Below are 19809 nucleotides of genomic sequence, written 5' to 3' on the forward strand. Positions count from 1 at the left end.
AGGTTTGGTTTGCAGGGTAGTTACAGAGAAAAATCGCTAAGTCAGCGTTTACATTCAACGATTTTTCCAGTGGCGATTTTTTTTTGTTGTAATCACTTTTGATTTCGTTCCACTGCAAAACTCTTTCCTTCTTCTTTTCTCAAAATAACAAAAATAAACAAAAATCGTCACTGGAAACATCGTTGAATGTAAACGCTGACTTACATCCTACCCTAATTATCATTTCTTTGAATTGTCTCAGTTTTTGTACGTTTTCGTTATAAAAAATTTAATTAAAACGCAAACATTCTTTACAAAAATTTTCACATTGAATTTTTGCACTCTCCATTGTTATTTTCCTTTTAATCAACGGTGTTTTTCAACACGACAAGAAAGCGTTTTTCTTATGACGCTTTCTTGTCTTGTCGCTTTGAGGTCGGTGTGGGTAAGCCTTTAGGGCTAGACACTTAAGAATTTTAACGCGAGATTTTTTCGATATTGTGAGGTTCACAGATTTAACCCGCGACTCATTTTTATACCTAGACGTTTCATGCGAGACGTTTTTCGATTTACATAATGGTAAAAGAATAAGAAATATCGAAAAGATGAAAAAACAAATTGGCCTTGTCAGTCGCGGGTAAAATCAGTGCGACTCACAATATCGAAAAAAGTCTCGCGTTAAGTATTTAGTGTAAAAGAGAATATATAATGTTAGGTCTGTTTAAGTACTAAACAAACAACAAATTTCAGCCCACAGTAAAAGCAGAATATCTACTCAAACAGAAAATCTACCTCCAAAAGACAGCGGGTAATAATAAATATCCTGAGAAAAATTGTTTCATGTGTAGACGGGGTGTAATGCAAAAAAACCGCGTTTTATTTGATCACATTGAAAGCGTTGCTTTGCGTTGCATTTATGTTCGCTATATCAGTGTTACCTCTGTTAAGAAAAAAGTGTTAAAATCAAACAGAAACTTAACATTCGTGGAAATAATGAATTATTGAATCCAAGTAATTGTTTAAGTGACAAAATGTTGCTAAGTAAACGGTATTTAAAAAAAAAAAAAACAATTCATTTCGATAAAACATGTTCGTAAGTATAATGTTTGTTCGAAGTCCACTTTAAATTATAGATATAACTTCATTGGCCACTTTTTGCAAAAAGTGCAAAAGTAAAAATATTTTTCTCTTACTAGCTCCACCCACCGTTTTTTCGCGTGCAAAAAGTGCATAAATTGCTTTAAAACTTAAAATGAAAGGTTTTCAACACATTTTTTAAGTTTTAATAAGTTTCATTAAAATAAATATACATATATTAATTCCAAAGGTATATTTTAAGAAAAGTTTCATTACATTTTAAAAATTTCTACACGGCAACACTTTTTTTCAAACTCATCGGTCATCGCATCAATTCTATCGCACATGCGCAGTAAGTGTGTGTGTCGAACGAAAACGGTAAAATTGTTGCGTTGAGTTTTCAGTCTGGCTGGTTCTTGGATAAAGTAAGGAAGCAAAAGCAAGTTAGTTCGTGTTGGATACATTTTGATATAAAGGTGGTGAGTACCTATTTTATTATTTAAAGTTTGCATAGTTATTATTTGTGTTTTTATGATCAATATAAGCATAATTACTGTCTAAAAACATAATTTTCTTATGATTACAGCCAAAGATCAATTTTAAATCGAAGTCCACATTAAATTAAATATATATTAATTCCAAAGGCTGGCTCTGGGATAAATTAAGGAAGCAAAAGCAAATAACTTTGTATTGGATACATTTTGATTGTTGAGAAAATGATTCTTTTCATTACTGCTGTATATAAAGGGTTATCATCAATAATAAAAGTCCAAGGACAATCTAGTTTATTAACATACTTAGAGTTGGCCAAAGCTGGTGAGTACCTATTTGTTTATTCAAAGTTTGCATAGTTATGTTTTTATGATCAATATAAGCATAATTATTGTCTAAAAACATAAATTTCGTATGATTATAGTCAAAGATCAATTTAAAATCATCGGAAATATTAAATTTTACGATGCAAAAGCTAACGTTTTTATTTGTGATGAGGACGTAGTTGAGTATGCAATCCAGTTTAAATCTTCTCCAAGCTGGACCTTAGGAGTGCTAGACGATGGCGTTCTTGAAATTCCAGGTAAACATTTAGCCAGTTCATGTGAAATTAGTATTTTTTAAAGTCGCTCATACACATCACATTTGTGCCCGCACCGGTCTCATGAAAAAAAAAGATTGATTTTATTACCTACCTCCGGTGAGCGCTTTTGTGTGATGTGTATGGGCTACTTAAATCTTAACAACCCATTTAAATCAGTTTTTATTATGAATTAAAATCAATTTCTTTTTTTCAAATGATCAGGTTCCCAAGGAAGTTCCCTATCAATACGTGACAGTGATACTACTGTAGCAAATTCATCTTCTATAAGTTACATTAGTGTAACACCATCGCCACCACCGAAACATCCTTCAGAAATAATACTTCAAGAATAAGTGACGTGCAAGAATACGTTATAACTAAAATCAATGCTCAGGTAAAAACATTGAAATAACTAACTGAATTTTTCATTTTACAAAATATATAGGGGCCCTTCTATGTAACTCTGTTCTACTTTCGGATCTGCTAAGAATCTACTTTCGATTTAACTTTTTGTCTGACTACATAAAGTATCTGAATCTTGCGAATAGATAATATTAAAAAATTTTACATCACTAAATTTATTCAATTTTCGTTTTCTACGGAATCACGGAGATACCATTTTACAAATTTGAACACTTATTGTAGAATCGAATTACATAGTTGGGCCCCCGGACATAAATACTTTAAAAATATTCTTTTTTATTAAAATACATTCCAGTCCCACTACTTAAATTCTTTAAAATTATACTTTTTATTAAAATACATCCCGCCATACGTTTTTTAAAGAGTTAAAATTCTGTTCAGTAATAAATTTAATTCAGTCTGTCTAATTTTTTATTAAAATACATCCCAAATACAAGTCAAAATATAAATTTAATTATACTTTACATATCGTCGGTTGACAACCAAAACTCATTATCTGCAATGTAATTTGTATGCAGTTAACGAGTTTTGGTTGTCAACCAACGATATATTCTTTTGCATTTATCTTTACCTTTTTGCGCTCTCTTATTTTTGTGACTAAAACAGTACCTAATATCACTTTGACTTAGGTGCATTTAACATACATATAATAAATATTTAATGTGTAAATATTAAAATTAAATGATAGTTTGTTACTAACTTGTTGAAATGGTGTATTGAGCTGTTGCAAGAATTTTAAAATTTTAGAAGTCAAATTAATTATACATAATTATCTCAAGCACAACTAAGCCCAATCAAATTAATTAGGGAGCAGAAAGGAAACGACAAATGCAGAAGTGCAGTCTCAGTAAAAAAAAAACCTTATATCCAGGATAACATTTCGATCTAAAAATTTTTAAAGCCTTTGAAGTTGATTAAATTGATTCATTATAATTTAAGTAGCGGTTTACATATCTGATAATAGTCGTATGAACTAATGTATTTTATATTTTTTTTGTGTAGTAACTAAAGAAAATTATTCAGAATTTATCCGAGCAACTCTAATTTCGATAATTTTTTTTTTAATATTGGTTTTTCAAAATAATTCAAGTTTTATGGATTTAAAAGTGCCGCTCTTGGCATTACAGTTTATTAAAATCATGGGGTACTTGAAATTTAAGAAAAACAATATTTCAAAACAAAATTTAAGCTTTTTATATAAAAAAAAATACCATTTCAAGTTCATGTTCTATTTTTTTATTTTGTGAAAAAAAGTAAAGTAAAGTAAACTCTTATAAAGTCGCTCATAAATAAAAAAAAAAAGTTCTTCGAATATGAGTAGGTACTATATGGCAAGTTTATTATAATAAGAATGCGAACTCAAAACTAACAATTACTCGTAAGATAAAAAGTTTTCAATTTGTTTATTTGTAACTTTTATTATATTCATGTAATTAACAGACAATAAGTTTTGTTGATCTGATCTGTTCTGTTTTTATTATTAATTAAAATCAATTTCTTTTTTTTTTTTTTCAAATGGTCAGGTTCCCAAGGAAGTTCCCTATTAATACGTGACAGTGATACGAGTGCAGAAAATTAAAGACTCTTAAGGAACCCGGCATCGAGAATATACAAATAATTCCTAAAAATATAACATCCTCCAGTAACAATACAACTCCTCAAGAAGAAACATCCTTCAGAAATAATACTTCAAGAATAAGTGACGTGCAAGAATACGTTATAACTAAAATCAATGCTCAGGTAAAAACATTGAAATAACTAACTGAATTTTTCATTTTACAAAATATATAGGGGCCCTTCTATGTAACTCTGTTCTACTTTCGGATCTGTTTAGAAGCTACTTTCGATTTAAATTTTTATCCAAACTACATAATGTATCTGAATCTTGCGAATACATTATAAAAATAAAAATTTGAACACTTATTGTAGAATCGAATTACATAGTTGGGCCCCTGGACATAAATACTTTAAAAATATTCTTTTTTATTAAAATACATTCCAATCCCACTACTTAAATTCTATATTAAAATTCAATAAATTAATTATTTCGCTTGTCTATGTTTTGAACTGTTAACTTTAAGTAAATTTTGTTAAGCTTGTAAATTAATACATATATATTTATTGTTTAAATAAAAAAAGAGATACAAATGAAATTTTATCTATATTTTTGAATGGAAAATGCGTAAATCTGAGAATTAGAATTTTGGAGTTATTTTGAAACTGTTGTACGTTTGTGTCACACTATTATCGCGTTTGGGAACATCGAATCTGCTTTTTGGGGTAGACAAAATACACGTTCACAGAAAACGTATTGCGTAAAAAAATCCAAAACTAAACAAATCAAACACCAATTTTCTGAAATACAAATGTATTAATCGTTTGTTAAAGCAATAAGTTTATTTGCCACAGTTAATTTATTGCTTTAACAAACGATCAATACATTTGTATTTCAGAAAATTGGTTTTTGATTTGTTTTAGTTTTGGATTTTTTTACGCAATACGTTTTCTATAAACGTGTATTTTGTCTACCCCAAAAAGCAGAATCGATGTTCCCAAACGCGAAGGTAGTGTGCCACAAACGTATACCCCACAAACGAACAAAATCATTTGATTCAAATGAGTTATTTGTTTGAATCAAACGAAATATATGGTCCCTTCAATTGCTCCTGTCCTGTGCCACAATCGCAAGATACGATTGCAACAAACGTAAGTATAAGGAAAACGAATTGTAGTTCCCTCCAAATGCTATTGTTCTTTGCTACAATCGCAAAGATACGATTGCAACAAACGTGAAATGGTTGTTTGCATCAAACGAACTGCATTTTAATGCTCTTTTTCTTTGCCACAATCGCAAAGATACGATTGCAACAAACGTGAAATGGTTGTTTGCATCAAACGAACTGCATTTTAATGCTCTTTTTCTTTGCCACAATCGCAAAGATACGATTGCAACAAACGTGAAATGGTCGTTTGCATCAAACGAACTGAATTTTAATGCTCTTTTTCTTTGCCACAATCGCAAAGATACGATTGCAACAAACGTGAAATGGTTGTTTGCATCAAACGAACTGCATTTTAATGCTCTTTTTCTTTGCCACAATCGCAAAGATACGATTGCAACAAACGTGAAATGGTCGATTGCATCAAACGAACTGAATTTTAATGCTCTTTTTCTTTGCCACAATCGCAAAGATACGATTGCAACAAACGTGAAATGGTTGTTTGCATCAAACGAACTGCATTTAAATGTTATTTTTCTTTGCCACAATCGCAAAGATACGATTGCAACAAACGTGAAATGGTTGTTTGCATCAAACGAACTGCTTTTTAATGCTCTTTTTCTTTGCCACAATCGCAAAGATACGATTGCAACAAACGTGAAATGGTTGTTTGCATCAAACGAACTGCATTTGAATGTTATTTTTCTTTGCCACAATCGCAAAGATACGATTGCAACAAACGTGAAATGGTTGTTAACCCAAAGATTATAAGAATTTGATGCAAACGAAGTCGAAAATATCTACAGCAAACGAAAAAGTCGATTGGGCAATTTTTCCGTTTGCGGCAAACGATTTGTTCTCTGAGTGAAGTATTATCATAAATCGTACTAAATGTTGTCAATCGAGATTAGTAATATGAATAAAAATATTATGTCATTATTGTTTTTTGAAATATAAACGTGCAGAGAGCAATTGTTAAAGTCTAACCTTTTGTTATCTTAACTTATAATATAAAATATTATCAGGATTTTGGTATCATTCATTTGATACCTAGCAAAAACAATTTCCGGAATCTATAATATCTAGTTTAAAAAACGCTCATCTACTCACATGTACATACATAGTACATGTCCATTAGGGTGGGTCAAAAAAATCGAAATTTTTTTTTTGATTTGGTACTCCGAAAAATCGATTGCTAGACCCCTCTAGAATATACACACCAAATATGAGCTCTTTATATTAATGGGAAGGTCCTCCGCTTTGCAATTTTCCATTTTTACATTAAGCTTCTACTAAAAAAAAAGAATTTTTTTATTAATTGACTTTTTAGCAAATTTCTTTTCATATTCTTGTAGGAAATTGAATGCTCTACAAAAAAGGCCTTATACACTTTTTTCGTTTATCTAACCGTTGAATAGATATTTGAGGGCCAAAAATCGAGAAAATCTTTAAAAATTCGTTTTTTGTTCATTATTTTGTAACAAATTGAAAAATTATAATGATCAAACGCGCAAGACATATTCTTGTTGGAAATTGATTGCTCCACAAAAAAGGTCTTATTAACTTTTTTCATTAATCTAACCATTCTAAAGATATTCGAGGTCAAAGTTAAAAAAAAATATAAAAACATTTTATATTTTTAAAAAAATTCTAATTCACTCAAACTTCATTATTTTTAAATTAGCAAGATATATTCTTGTAGGGGATTAAACGTTCTACAAAAAATTCCTTGGAATGAAATTGATTGCTTTAACCGTTTAGAAGATATTCGTATCCAAATCGCAATGCATACTTGTCATAAGAAAACTATTGAAATCAGTGAGCATTGGTTTGGATACGAATATCTTCTAAACGGTTAAAGCAATCAATTTCATTCCAAAGAATTTTTTGTAGAACGTTTAAGCCTCTACAAGAATATATCTGGCTAATTTGAAAATAATGAAGTTTCAGTGAATTAGAAATTTTTTAAAAATATAAAATGTTTTTATATTTTTTTTTAACTTTGATCTCGAATATCTTTAGAATGGTTAGATTAATGAAAAAAGTTAATAAGACCTTTTTTGTGGAGCAATTAATTTCTAACAAGAATATGTCTTGCGCGTTTGATCATTATAATTTTTCAATTTGTTACAAAATTAAGAACAAAAAACGAATTTTTAAAGATTTTCTCGATTTTTGGACCTCAAATATCTATTCAACGGTTAGATAAACGAAAAAAGTGTATAAGGCCTTTTTTGTAGAGCGTTCAATTTCCTACAAGAATATGAAAAGAAATTTGCTAAAAAGTCAATTAGTAAAAAAATTATTTTTTTTTAGTAGAAGCTTGATGTAAAAATGGAAAACTGCAAAGCGGAGGACCTTCCCATTAATATAAAGAGCTCATATTTGGTGTGTATATTCTAGAGGGGTCTAGCAACCGATTTTTCGGAGTACCAATTCAAAAAAAAGAATTTCGATTTTTTTGACCCACCCTAATGTCCATTGTCCATCTAGCCTTTATTTATAAATGCATTATAGAGACTGTATAAAGTTATAATAACCTTAAAACAAGTATGTGTTATTTATAAAAGAATTATTAAATAATTGTATTTTAAGCTAAACGCTTTTAGAGTTTAGGTATACATGCATTTTGACATCTAATCGTAATAGATTTATCTTTTTGGGACCTTATCTAACATATTGAACTATAATGGAATCGAAATCTAAAACAGGAGGTTCTTCAATTTTAGTGAGAACAATACTCGTACAAGTTATTTATCATGACATTGAAACTTAATCAAATAATATAGTATTCTTTTATCAATACTAATTAAGTAGTAAGATAATTGACTTGTGATAACCAGATTTGTGATAGTTAGTATTATATTATACTTATCAGCCGGTGAGTACCTCATTTTGGAATTATCAATTATGTTGCCAGGGGAAAACGGCAGGGGAGAAACATTTTTGTCAAACAAATTAAAATGTTTAACTCATACGTATAAGTTTATATTGGTATTATACTATATGACAACTCCATAATAACAGAATTTTTGAATTAAGGCTGTAAATGCATAAAAAATAAGTGGGTTTTATAATTCATTGCCATTATCATTCATTCACACTCACCTTGCAAAACAACTACCCCACACTGTTGCTTCACGCCAATTAATAAATGGAACCAATCTTAAAAATCTGAAAGTAACCAAATATTATTGTATCTTCTTGTATCTTCGCTGCTTATATGTATTGCACTCTGTTTCAAACATATTTCAAGATGAGTTTTTATATGTTCGGTCCTAGCCCAAGGTTCCCTAGGCACTTTGGCGTTGAAACTTAAATGACTTTGGCGACGATATTTGTGCAAATTGCATTAAAATAAAAACACAAAATAGTACGTATACGCCATAGTGTACATCTTAAACTTTTTTCCTTTTTGAATTCATATGTATGTATTTTATTTATTTAAAGCTTCTTTATAAAAAAAAAAACAACAAAGGAGCAAAATTTTAAACGATTAAGTAAAATGCTACAGCCATTTTACAAGCTAAGTAATCAGTCTGCTTTTTGACTTAGTAACTTACTAAAATGGCTTTAGAATTTTAATAAATCGTTTAAAATTTTGTGCTAATGTTTTTATCTTTTTAACACAATTTAAACTACTCGTAAAAAACGTGTAGGAATGTAAAAGTATATTACAATGGTTGTTATACTGGCCAAAATCTTGGAGGTTGAAAAGTTGAGTTAGGCATAAACTAAAGCATTTTTTGTCAGTTTTTCAATTAAAATAATTCATTTTTCGAAAATTGAATAGAGCTGGCGAATAGAACTTAATGTCCATAACATCAAGGACCTTTATGCATTGACAAAAGTAATCAAGCGTAAATTATTCATTGAAAAGCGTGGACATTTATGATATGGAACGTAATAGGTTCTATATTAGAAATGCCCACGCTTTTATAAAATACAATCTAAACGCAAATACATATATACTTTTTTAAGACACTCAGGGAATAACTAGACCTTATCATAGATTTCCCAACTGAGAGTAGCCTCTGCTTCTTACCTCTATGAGGTGGATAAAAATAAAAGTAAAAATAGTAAAAAAAGGTATAAGAACTAATATATTTCATTGATCATGCCCTCCCCTCCTTCCGACTTGACATCAAAATAGCGATTTACGGATTTTGGATATCATGAGATATATGAGGTAAGTTATTAATCAAAGAATGAACAAACATTGAAAAATTAAAAAAAAAAAACTTTAAACTTCTTAGCAACCATTCCAAGGTAAGAACCAATTCAACTTCACTAAAATGACTTTTATCTGTTTTTAATTGTTTTTTTTTTTAACACACATTTTCTAACATAAATTTGCATATTTTTTATGTTTAAGTTTTTGACAATCTAAGCAATTTAAACCTTATTAGAAAGTAAAAGTGACCTTGTCCTGCATATATTATTATTTTTAATTGTTTGGCGCAGTTTTTTTTATTTCTCTAATCTATTTAGATTTAGAAACATTAATAAACATTCTCCATTGGACTGATCTCTTTCATGTGATTTAACAGTTTCAATGGATTGTTACTGATATATTTAATCTGTGTGTTTTGTTTATTGTCGCTTTATTTTAAAATTTAGATTTTATATTCTAATGGTACAGAAAGTGTATAAGAACGGTTTTAACGCAAATTACACATTCGACGACGAGTGATGCAACAAAGTATGAATATTTCATCATTTCTGTGCTTTCTATGTGCAAAATTATTATTTCTTAACTAGATAAAAATATCACATTAAATTTGCATTATGTCATTAAGATTTAGAAAGACCTAGACAGAAAACACTTTATCAAAAAGACAAAACACCATCTCTTAGATTTTATGATTTATATTTTTATATTATAACAAAAAATTAACCGTTACTTAAATAATATACATAATGCTATATTCAATTACATTTTATTTCTCTTTATTAAAATACGTTTTACGTTGATAAAAGAATATTAGGTTCAATTGCATGTAATATGCTAAAACCATTATGAAGAATGCATACTTTCTCAACTCCACATTCGACGAAAAATTTAGAAAACTGTAAAAAAAAATCTTAAAATTGGATATTTTATTAAATATTATTTCAAACCTCTTACCAAAACAGCATTCTCATGAATTGTGCTAACCACAACAACAATTTTACCATCCAACATTGCTTCCAAATTGACAATATTCAATGCTTCTAAACGTGTTTCACCCAATTGCACCGAAGTAAATGGTACATTTATACTATTTTCAATGCGAACTCTTGAATATTCTAATACACCTCGCAAATCAATTGTTGCTACTTCATCTGGTTTATTCTGGAGTAGGTGGGAATAATCATTTGCGCTGATTCGTGGACACATTTCCGATTGTAATTCAGCTAAGGTGACTCCAGAGATGTCCTTTAAAATTAAATTTAATAAAAAAGGCTTTTGAAAAAAAAAAAAAAATAAGAAATGACAACTTACAAACTCCTGTGGTTTTTCATCTCTAAGCACATGTTGTCGGTGGGTTACGCTTTTTGGCGTTGTTTCATACATTATCTGTGACTCTACAACACAATTCTCCATCACAATGTCAGGTAGATCAGAAAATAAAAGAATACATTCATTAAAACCTGAACTTAGAAGCGTGGTCTTGAGTTGCTTCAAGATCGAGATGCCAATAAAAAGTGGGTATGAATTGTCACCAAGCATCAATTTATCCCAAAGATGCAGGATTTTATGTAACGGAAATACATCTAAAAATGTAAACTGTTTAGAATTTAATCAAGACGGAATGAAAAAAAAAAAACGAATTACGTGAAAACATCGTTAGAAACCAAGGAATTGCGAACAGTTCGGGTATGAAATTGATTGCCATTAGATGTTTGGCCAGCAGTGGTTCATGAAATGCCGTCAATTGGGAGAATTTACTGAGATACTCTTTTATGATGGCAGAGTTATCCTTCAGGAAAAACCATTGAAGGTATTTTGGAATAAATTTATAGAGACTAAGAAATGCGAGCTCTGAAAAAAGTTTATCTTTAGATCTTAAATATTCTAGAAACCCATGGAACAAACCTTCCTGATTAAAATTGAGATACAAAAATGGAGCTGTAAGAGAATCAAGACCTTGCCAGTAGACGTACTGTGGATGAGAAGTTACCCACGCTTTGAGAAGTCGCTTAAGTTTCCTATGACCCTCAGGAGATGACAAAAGTTCGTCATACTGGTGACAGCGAGGAATATCAACTTCGATCTAAAATGAAAAAAAACAACTATTCAAAGCTGTGAGGATATTATCAAAATTCGGCTTACCTGTCTATCGGTGGAAGTTGGTGTAACTTTATCGATCTTATCATAGCTTCCATTGGGAATTACTCCAAGGAGGCAAGCCCAGATTTGTCCCCGCAGCAATGGAGGAATATCAATTGCTGCTTCTTTCTCAATTAAATCTCCTGTAAATGGATATCCCTTTAAAAGTCTTGAGAATAGCATAACTCGATAGAATTGGTACTCGGTGTCCCGTTCACGAATAATTAATGGCAGTTGTTCCATTCCTGAGCCATAGTTGAAAACAAATTTCGGCGAGTGTATTAATGGGTAGTAGGCCATAGCAGGAATGCCTTTTAACCTCTCAATTAGGTTATTTAGCTTTAAAATGACAACTCTATCGTCCATGAGATAACTTTGACTTCTTTTTGGTCCAACAATTGCACCACTTAGACAAACTACTCGAGGAATGGCTAGAATTGGCGCTTCACTACGAATAAGTCCTTCACTTTTTAATTCCGATTGTACATCTCCTCCAGCCAGCTGCCAGAGATAATATATCTGATCTAAAGGACACCTTAGCAAAAGAAGTTTAGGTTTTTCCAAACTTTTAACTGAACAAAGCTCGAGATTCGATTTGAAAATATTATCTTGTACAAGTTCATCGGGGAGAGGACGATTTTTAACTGCCACCGAAAGGCATTTCTCAACCAATAATCTCAGATCTTTGTCAAGGGCTAAGTACATATCGTAACGATTGTGCTCTCGGGCGATTTTTTCAAAAACACTATTTGTCTTACAAAATGATAATATTTTTCGGCTGATATTTGAAATCTTCAGATTCGACCAAAGTTGGCAGTCTAGTAAAAGTTCAGCAATAATGATACCTAAACTCCAAATGTCGCTCTTGATGTTGTGCTTGCCACCAACAATGCGTTCTGGGGCCATGTATCGAATATTTCTGGAAAAAAAAATTAGTTTTTCATATGTTTGTAAATTTGTCAAAAACTTGCAATGGCTAAAGGGCGAAAAAAACGTCTTTTGCCCCTAAATACAGTTTTTGGGGGTGTTATGAAATTTCGACATGCAATTTCGTAATCAGTGTGACAAGCCTGACATGCTAAATAGATCTTTGCCCTAGAATATTTTTTGTTTTTTTAGGGATCGCACAGTGTGTCGAGCCCATACAAAAGTTTATCATAAATACTTGCAGCTAAGTTTTTGGAGTTTTAATATCTTTTTTTGTGTTTTTATGGCAGGAATAGAAAAAAAATTACAAGTTAACAAATTAAACAACCTATTACTTTTTTTTTTAGTATAATTTATGAAATTATCATTTATTGAAGAAGCCACTTGTGAGCAAAATTAATTTTTTTTTTATATATAAACAAAAATATACTTTTCGTAAGGTTTTTGGTGTGCTGATCTCGAATCCGAACTCAGAAAAAAAATTCTATCATATCACGTTTTTGAAATATTCCCGTTAGAAAATCTGAAATGTCGTTTTTTAACAGTTTTTGGGGTTATGTTCTTGAACGTGGTGATTTATTTTAAATAAATTTGTGACAGTTTCTAAAAGAACTAAATGTTTTCTTTTAAAGCCCGTTTAAATCTTTTCAATATCTTTTTTCTACTTTGAGAAATCTTAAGTTGAAGTCAACTTGTTTTGTTTATCTTCTTTATACAAAAAAATCGTATGTTTATTTGCGTTTCATAGCAAATCTCGAATAGTTTTTTGTCAATCGCTTTCAAATTTTGAAATAACGTTTTATTAGCATTTTCGTAAATACTTATATCGGCGAGGTTGGTAAATACGCTATAATACACAGTAGAGCGTGGCCGGGTCAAGTAATTATATTAAAAATCTAGTATGCAGAAAAATATAATTTTTTTCTTGTTGAAAACAATATTTAAAATATTTTTAATTACATAAACAGCTTTTTGTTACTTGTGTATGGCTAAAAATTATTAAAAACATCGATTTTTTCATTTTTGTGATCCCCTTGAAGATGTTTCTCAAAAAATGAATTATTTTGAGTACTTGACTCGTAGCACATAAATGTGAATATCTCTGGTAATCGCAAACAGAAGCAGACCAAACTTTGCCAATATTAAGTATAAGCCTATGGCAAAATAATATAAAAAAATTATCGATATGATTTAATAAGTATTTTTTTAAATTAAGTTTAAAAATTAAATTTTTTTTTTTTTGGCCATTTATCAAAGAAATTTTAATAACTCATATATAATTTTATAAATTTAATTTTTTTTTGTTATACGTTTTACAACAACACTCAAATAAACAAAATAATATTAACAAAATTTTTCAAACAATTACCAAACGTGAAATATATACTCTCAAAGATTCCCATAAATTCCTCAAAATATTTTCAATTTCCGAGGTACTCATGTTTCGGAGCTTATTTTGAATACATAACCTGGGTTATTTTGTAAGATAAATATGTTTTCATATGAGTTGACACTTCTAAATTATATTTTAATAGCAAAAATATTAATTTTTAACAAAAAAAAAAGTGATTTATCATAAGGGGACGACACACTGTGGATCGGGTCAAAATTCTGGCTTCAAAATTCTGCTTTTCAAAATTCTGCTTTTTCAGCGAAAATTCTGTTTTTCAAAATTCTGCTTTTTTTCTATTCTGTTTTTCAAAATTCTGCTTTTTAAAATTCTGCTTTTCAAAATTCTGCCAGCATTATATTTGAACAAAAAAATTCTGCTAATTCTGTTTTTTTTTTTATATGGCTAAAGAAAAATACACCTCATTAATGTAATTCAACGTTGGTACTTTAAGTGTTAAGTGTCGCAAATATTTTTTGAAATGCATATACTGACTTTCTTTCAAATAAAATATGTATACTAATTGGAACCGATGTTGTATATTCCTTTTCTTATTCAAATTTTTGAATATTCATCTTTATTTGATAAATTAATAAATTTTTAGTTATTTTCGGAAATGTTTAATATTAAAAACCTTTTCTTAATATTTTCAAATTTATTCATTTATAAAACAAAAATTAATTCGCATTTAAAAAATGACAAATTATGTAGGTAAGTAATCAAATAAGCAGATAATTTTTCAAAAAGATGATTTTACAGAATTCTGCAAAAAATTAAAAAAGGGTTTGGAAAATGTTAAAAAGCGCGCGCTTTTTAACATTTTCCAAACCCTTTTTTAATTTTTTGCAGAATTTTGAAAAGCAGAATAATGAAAAGCAGAATTTTGAAAAACAGAATTTTGAAAAACAGAATTTTGAAAAGCAGAATTTTGAAAGCAGAATTTTGTAAAGCAGAATTTTGAAAGCAGAATTTTGACAAAAGAATTTTGACCCCGGCAGAATTTTGACCCCAACCCGTTTTTTTATTATTATCATAAAAATCCATTGCATTATATGAAAAAAATATGTATTTTTTTTCCTACTTTCACAAATGGGCACTTATAATTTTGTTTCAAATGGCATTATTCTGCGTGAGAAGCCGACGAGAAATTTTTTATTTGTCATTTTAGAAATTTATACCAGGAAGCGCGCCTCCCATGTGGAATTAACTTCGACTGTCTTTATCAGTGTCATTGCTTTGTTGTTAAGCTCCTGAAACTGGTTTAATGTTGGTCAATAGTTTAGAGCGGCGGGAAAAGATTTTAAATTAAATGAATGATTGGGTCGCATGTCTTGCTCATTTCGCAAAAAAAAATGTATTGAATATTGTCAAATAAGGGTTCAACCTAGGCATGAATGTTAATAGAATTTACTCAATATCATCTCTTGGCATTCTATAATTTGCCTCAAAAGTCTACAAAAATCTCATGTCCTCAAGTCGCGATTTTCAGAGTTGAACCGCGATTGGAGATTTTCTAAGTTAGAAAAAATAGACAGATGATATGATATACACATATCGTGGGCAGAAAGCCAAAACCACGAAACTGCAATATTGTAGTTTTGAGAAAAACGGATTCAAAGTTTTGGAAATTCATGCAATCATATGGAAACTCGTGCAACGGATATTGATTGCTTAGGCTTCTAGGCAACAAATGGAAAATTGGGTAGTGAATAGAGGGACTGAAAACAAGTAAAATGACGCATTAAAGTGTAACTGTTCAAAAATGCTGATTCTCGGTTTTGGCGTAGTGCTGACGATATAATACATGAATTCAAGTTATTTTTTAATGCAGAAAAATAAGGGCAGTTTGATGTCTCTGAAAAAAGTAAAACCTCTTTTTCATCTATTTATCTTTACAGAAGCAAACTTAATACCGGAAGCCCTCTAAAGTTATGGTACAGTTACCTTCCCTGTACAGCTTTGGAATGAGTGCTAAAAGGCTAATTTTGTTGTTTTTATCTTTGTTTGGATATTTTATAACTTATGTATATCAAAGTCGCAAGTCCTAATTTTAGAAGTCAAACTAGGAGGTCAAAGCTGATTTAAAAAAATTCAAAAACAAAACTTTAAATTTATGCGTATATGTATTTATATTAACATACGTCCCATGATTTAAAGGTATTTTTTAACACTTACATATTCTAAGGTAATGCACCTTATTCATTTTGATCTGACACGAAAATCTGAAGTGTTATTTATAGGAAAGTAATGCCCGTCGTACACTTAGCGTTCAACGTACTTAACGCGAATTTAACAAATTATTTATAAAGAAACGACGCCACTATACGTATACTTTTTAATTAATTCGTTTAGTAGCGATCCCCAACTGTCTAAAACTCTTTGTTTGAATATAATTGAAAGCACCATCAATTAGAATTTAAGGTTTTAAATTTGCGTTGAATGCGTTGAACGCTATGTGTACGACGATCATAAGCAAGTACAAAATGTTTAATAGGTGTAGCAAACAAAAAATAGAAATCTTCTCATTGAACTTTTCTTCCACGAGATACAAACATACTAAAAAATATTTTATATATTTGTGGTTACTGAGTTGATTTTCTTGAAAACCATTACTTAGAGAAATGTACCTAAAAAGTGGACTTGAGCTTTAAGAAAACATTTAACTTGATAATTTAAGTATAGGAAATTCTTTAATTTAGAAGCTAATTTGATCAAAAATATTTCATTTTTTTAGTCCAAACAAGCTATTAATTTCTTGACCACTCCGTGCTATGCGTTTTTTTTTTAAATTTGTTTTTAACTCAATTTTTTTTTTTCAAAATTTAACGTTATTAACGCCCATATTACTGTGTATCAGAATCAGAAGTAATTCCGTGAATGTTTAAAATTGCATTTTTTTTTTAGCAATTGGTGTCACTATAGTTTTATTAGAAAAAGGTCAAACATTACAATACCGCTACAGCGCAGTTGGATCGTTTTTTTTTTGGAGATCAAGCGATTCGTCAGCAGGACAATGACAAAATTCGTACCCCTAGAAAAATAATAAATTCCATTTTTTCAATGAACTGTTCGGTATGTTCTTTCAGTATTAATCTTTTTGAAAATCTTATTTATTTATTTTATTTAAGGGAGAAAAAATGTATGAGTTAATTTTAACGCTTGGATTTGCTTTTTAAATATCGGAGCTTTATTAATATTAAAACTCAATGATCATACTCAACTCAGTTCTTATTTTTTTTTCTTCTTCAAAACGAGGAGTACCTATAGTTGTTATATTTTCTAAGGTCTTCCCCTCAATAAGAAATATTTTATAAAAATGTTATCTTCTTCGTTGGTTAAAGGTCTTATTTTGATTTTAATTTTTCTTTTTTGTCGACGTTTCAATGATTAAAAACGTCTTTATCAATACATTTTGTTATTGAATTTTAAAATATTTGATCAAAAGCGAAAACCTATACCAAGAAATAAAGCCAGAGTTATAAGAAAGCCATTAGGATAAAAACCTTAAAATAAGTATAAAATTTAAATATAATAAAAATTGAAATCAAAATAAGACGTCAACGAAGAAAATAACATTTATTTGATAAAGAAAGGTCAAGAAATAAGGAAATATTTTATTTCTGGAATATCTTTGAGAACTATTTACTACAATTTTCCAGGAGGGGTTGAGGCTATAGCTTAAGACAAAGACTAACAGACGGAGTTAAATTAAATTTTGTTGCTATACCGAGTTCAGATCGTAGGATAAAACCATGATAGCTTTACAGAAATCAATACTATTTGCCAAATATAGTAAAACTTTCTTAGGTATAAATATTTTCTAAGGACATGACTAAGTCACATTATGGAGTAAAATGTTAGTTTTTATAAATGGGGTATCAAACGAAAGAAATGCATGCTTTTCTTACTATGAGCAATAGATTCGAAAGCAACCAAATACCTACTTTCTCATAAATTTAGAAAATGAAAAAAAAAGATAAGGCTTAAAAAGTTTAACTATTGGATTACCGAATAAATTAACAAGTTATTCAAAAAAACATGAACAGGCTGCAGGTTAATTTTAAACGTAGGTATTATGCTACACTATTTGTATTCTATGTTGAAAACCTACCCAATTGGAAATGGGACATACTCCCCTCCATTTGTCATATAAAACAATCCATAGTTGAATAGCTTTACATTGTCCAATTCATCCAACAGCACATTCTTCGGCTCCAAATTGTGTATGGCAAACTTATTGCGATGTACTTCAGCTATTCCACAAGCAATTTGATAAAATACTCTCAATATTTGTGTGGAATTAAAAGAAACGCGAGATTTGTGTTCCAAAGTATCACCCGAGTATTCAGAAACGACAATTGTGCGTTCTGAAATTACAGAATCATCAATGCCTTGTTCTAGACACATTCTATTCACTATTTAAAGCTTACCATGTTTTCCTCGTATTATGTCCAAATACTGACACAGATTTTGATGTTTAATTTCTTTTAATCTTTGCGCTCGGCCAAGAATTGCAATGGAATTTGGGGTCAATGGCAGACCATTGCTGCCACACACATCTCCAGGATGGGTTTTGGCAAAAAATGTTACAGCACCAAGATGAGAGTTGGCTTTTGAAATGCACGGTGACATGTTTTTGTTGCGAGTATTATTTTTTATTGAGGTTTCATAGCTTTTTTTATAAATATTTTAAAAATATATATTTTTTATTATGGGAGGATTCTCCCACTGATAAAACAAAAAAACAAAACAAAGTAGAACTGTCAAGTGTCAATTTGACAGTCAAGGTATTGCCAGAAATGCGAAATTTAAATAAAGAGAAAATTCAATTCTGAGATTTATATCATTTTCCATTTGGATATTCGAACGTCTTTTTCGGCCTTGATATTAGGCCGCCTCCACTGTGCATGAACGATGCCTGGTTCATGAACATGTCTTGAAAAAATCTAATGGAGGCAGAAAAATCCATGCCCATAGATTTCTTGTCAAAGAATTTTGTTTTTTGAACATGACATGACATATGAGCGTTGTTCAAGTCCTTGGCATGAATCTTGACGTTTTGTGTACGTGTAAGGTTTTCTATTAAAGCCTAGTACGCTGCTGATGCGAAACGAAAATTTTTCAAGTCTCCAAAGTGGACAAATGCTAACTAAAAAATATCATCAAGTATTCTGTCAAAGTCAAAATAAAAAAATTCAAAATTAAGGCATAACTACATTGGCTCAAAAAGTGAAAAAGTACAAAAGTGAAAATTTTCAAACGCATTTTTTAATAGTTTTTCGGGCTGGAAAATTAAAACAAATGATGCAGAAATCTTATTTTTTGGTCTTAAAAACAATTTATATACTCTTTTTCACAAAAAAATTGCGCTAGCCAGAAAAAAAATATTTTCACTTTTGTACTTTTTCAAAAAGTGGTGTATGTAGTTAAGCCTTTAATTTAAAATAAAGAAAAATCAACAGAAAAAAATATTTAAAGCAAGAAATAAATGAATTAAGGCTTAACTACATACACCATGACTTTTTGAAAAAGTACAAAAGTGAAAATATTTTTTTTCTGGCTAGCGCAATTTTTTTGTGAAAAAGATTTAGCCGAGCTAAAATGAGTCCCATACAAATAATCGATAACTTGTATGGAAATTTTATCTTGGCTAAAATTTAGCGCGAGCAGCGTACCAGGCTTAAGTGATAAATGAGTGAAAACTCTCCCAATTTTTCGCTAGAGCTGCTACTGAAAAACGAAAAGCAAAACGAAATTTTTCGTTCAAGATTTCGTTAACGAAATTTTGTATGGCAAATTTCGTTTCGCATCAGCAGCGTACTAGGCTTAATAGTAGATTTTTGGTTAATCATGCTCTTCTTTCCGAGTAGATACGATTTGTAATGAACTCGTTTCAAGTGCGTTC

General features: G+C 30.0%; 2 protein-coding genes across 3 annotated transcripts; one reads left to right on the plus strand and one right to left on the minus strand.

Moving 5' to 3' along the window:
• Positions 1 to 585: 585 nt before the first annotated feature.
• On the plus strand, positions 586 to 4495 carry LOC129910566 (uncharacterized). Of its 2 annotated transcripts, none has more exons than XR_008771522.1 (4): positions 586 to 1535; positions 1643 to 1872; positions 1973 to 2525; positions 4078 to 4495. XR_008771522.1 is itself a non-coding variant. In XM_055987991.1 (4 exons), the coding sequence occupies exons 1-3, from the start codon at positions 1773 to 1775 to the stop codon at positions 2482 to 2484; spliced, it is 390 nt and encodes a 129-aa protein (XP_055843966.1). In that variant the 5' UTR covers positions 586 to 1772; the 3' UTR covers positions 2485 to 2525; positions 4078 to 4495. The 2 variants fall into 2 exon arrangements, 1 of the variants encoding a protein (XP_055843966.1); XM_055987991.1 differs by having other exon boundaries at positions 586 to 1872; positions 1973 to 2131; positions 2354 to 2525.
• A 5705-nt stretch (positions 4496 to 10200) lies between these two features.
• LOC129910560 (TBC domain-containing protein kinase-like protein) lies at positions 10201 to 18649 on the minus strand. Its single transcript, XM_055987986.1, has 8 exons — positions 18335 to 18649; positions 18016 to 18271; positions 11591 to 12506; positions 11354 to 11531; positions 11093 to 11299; positions 10760 to 11031; positions 10403 to 10693; positions 10201 to 10344 (listed from the first exon to the last, which is right to left on the minus strand). Exons 1-8 carry the CDS (start codon positions 18534 to 18536, stop codon positions 10240 to 10242), a joined length of 2427 nt encoding a protein of 808 aa, XP_055843961.1. The 5' UTR covers positions 18537 to 18649; the 3' UTR covers positions 10201 to 10239.
• Between the last annotated feature and the right edge of the window lie 1160 nt (positions 18650 to 19809).

Source organism: Episyrphus balteatus, chromosome 2, assembly GCF_945859705.1.
Source record: "Episyrphus balteatus chromosome 2, idEpiBalt1.1, whole genome shotgun sequence".
Classification (NCBI taxonomy): domain Eukaryota; kingdom Metazoa; phylum Arthropoda; class Insecta; order Diptera; family Syrphidae; genus Episyrphus; species Episyrphus balteatus.

Excerpts from the sequence above, each read along its gene's own strand:
- LOC129910560 (XM_055987986.1), bottom strand. The coding sequence starts at position 18,536 with ATGTCACCGTGCATTTCAAAAGCCAACTCTCATCTTGGTGCTGTAACA. Across the intron at positions 11,032-11,092 it reads GTTTCTAACGATGTTTTCAC|ATGTATTTCCGTTACATAAA; the intron begins GTAATTCGTTTT and ends TTACATTTTTAG. Across the intron at positions 10,694-10,759 it reads ATGAAAAACCACAGGAGTTT|GACATCTCTGGAGTCACCTT; the intron begins GTAAGTTGTCAT and ends TTAATTTTAAAG.
- LOC129910566 (XM_055987991.1), top strand. The coding sequence starts at position 1,773 with ATGATTCTTTTCATTACTGCTGTATATAAAGGGTTATCATCAATAATA. Across the intron at positions 1,873-1,972 it reads CTTAGAGTTGGCCAAAGCTG|TCAAAGATCAATTTAAAATC; the intron begins GTGAGTACCTAT and ends GTATGATTATAG. Across the intron at positions 2,132-2,353 it reads TGGCGTTCTTGAAATTCCAG|GTTCCCAAGGAAGTTCCCTA; the intron begins GTAAACATTTAG and ends TCAAATGATCAG.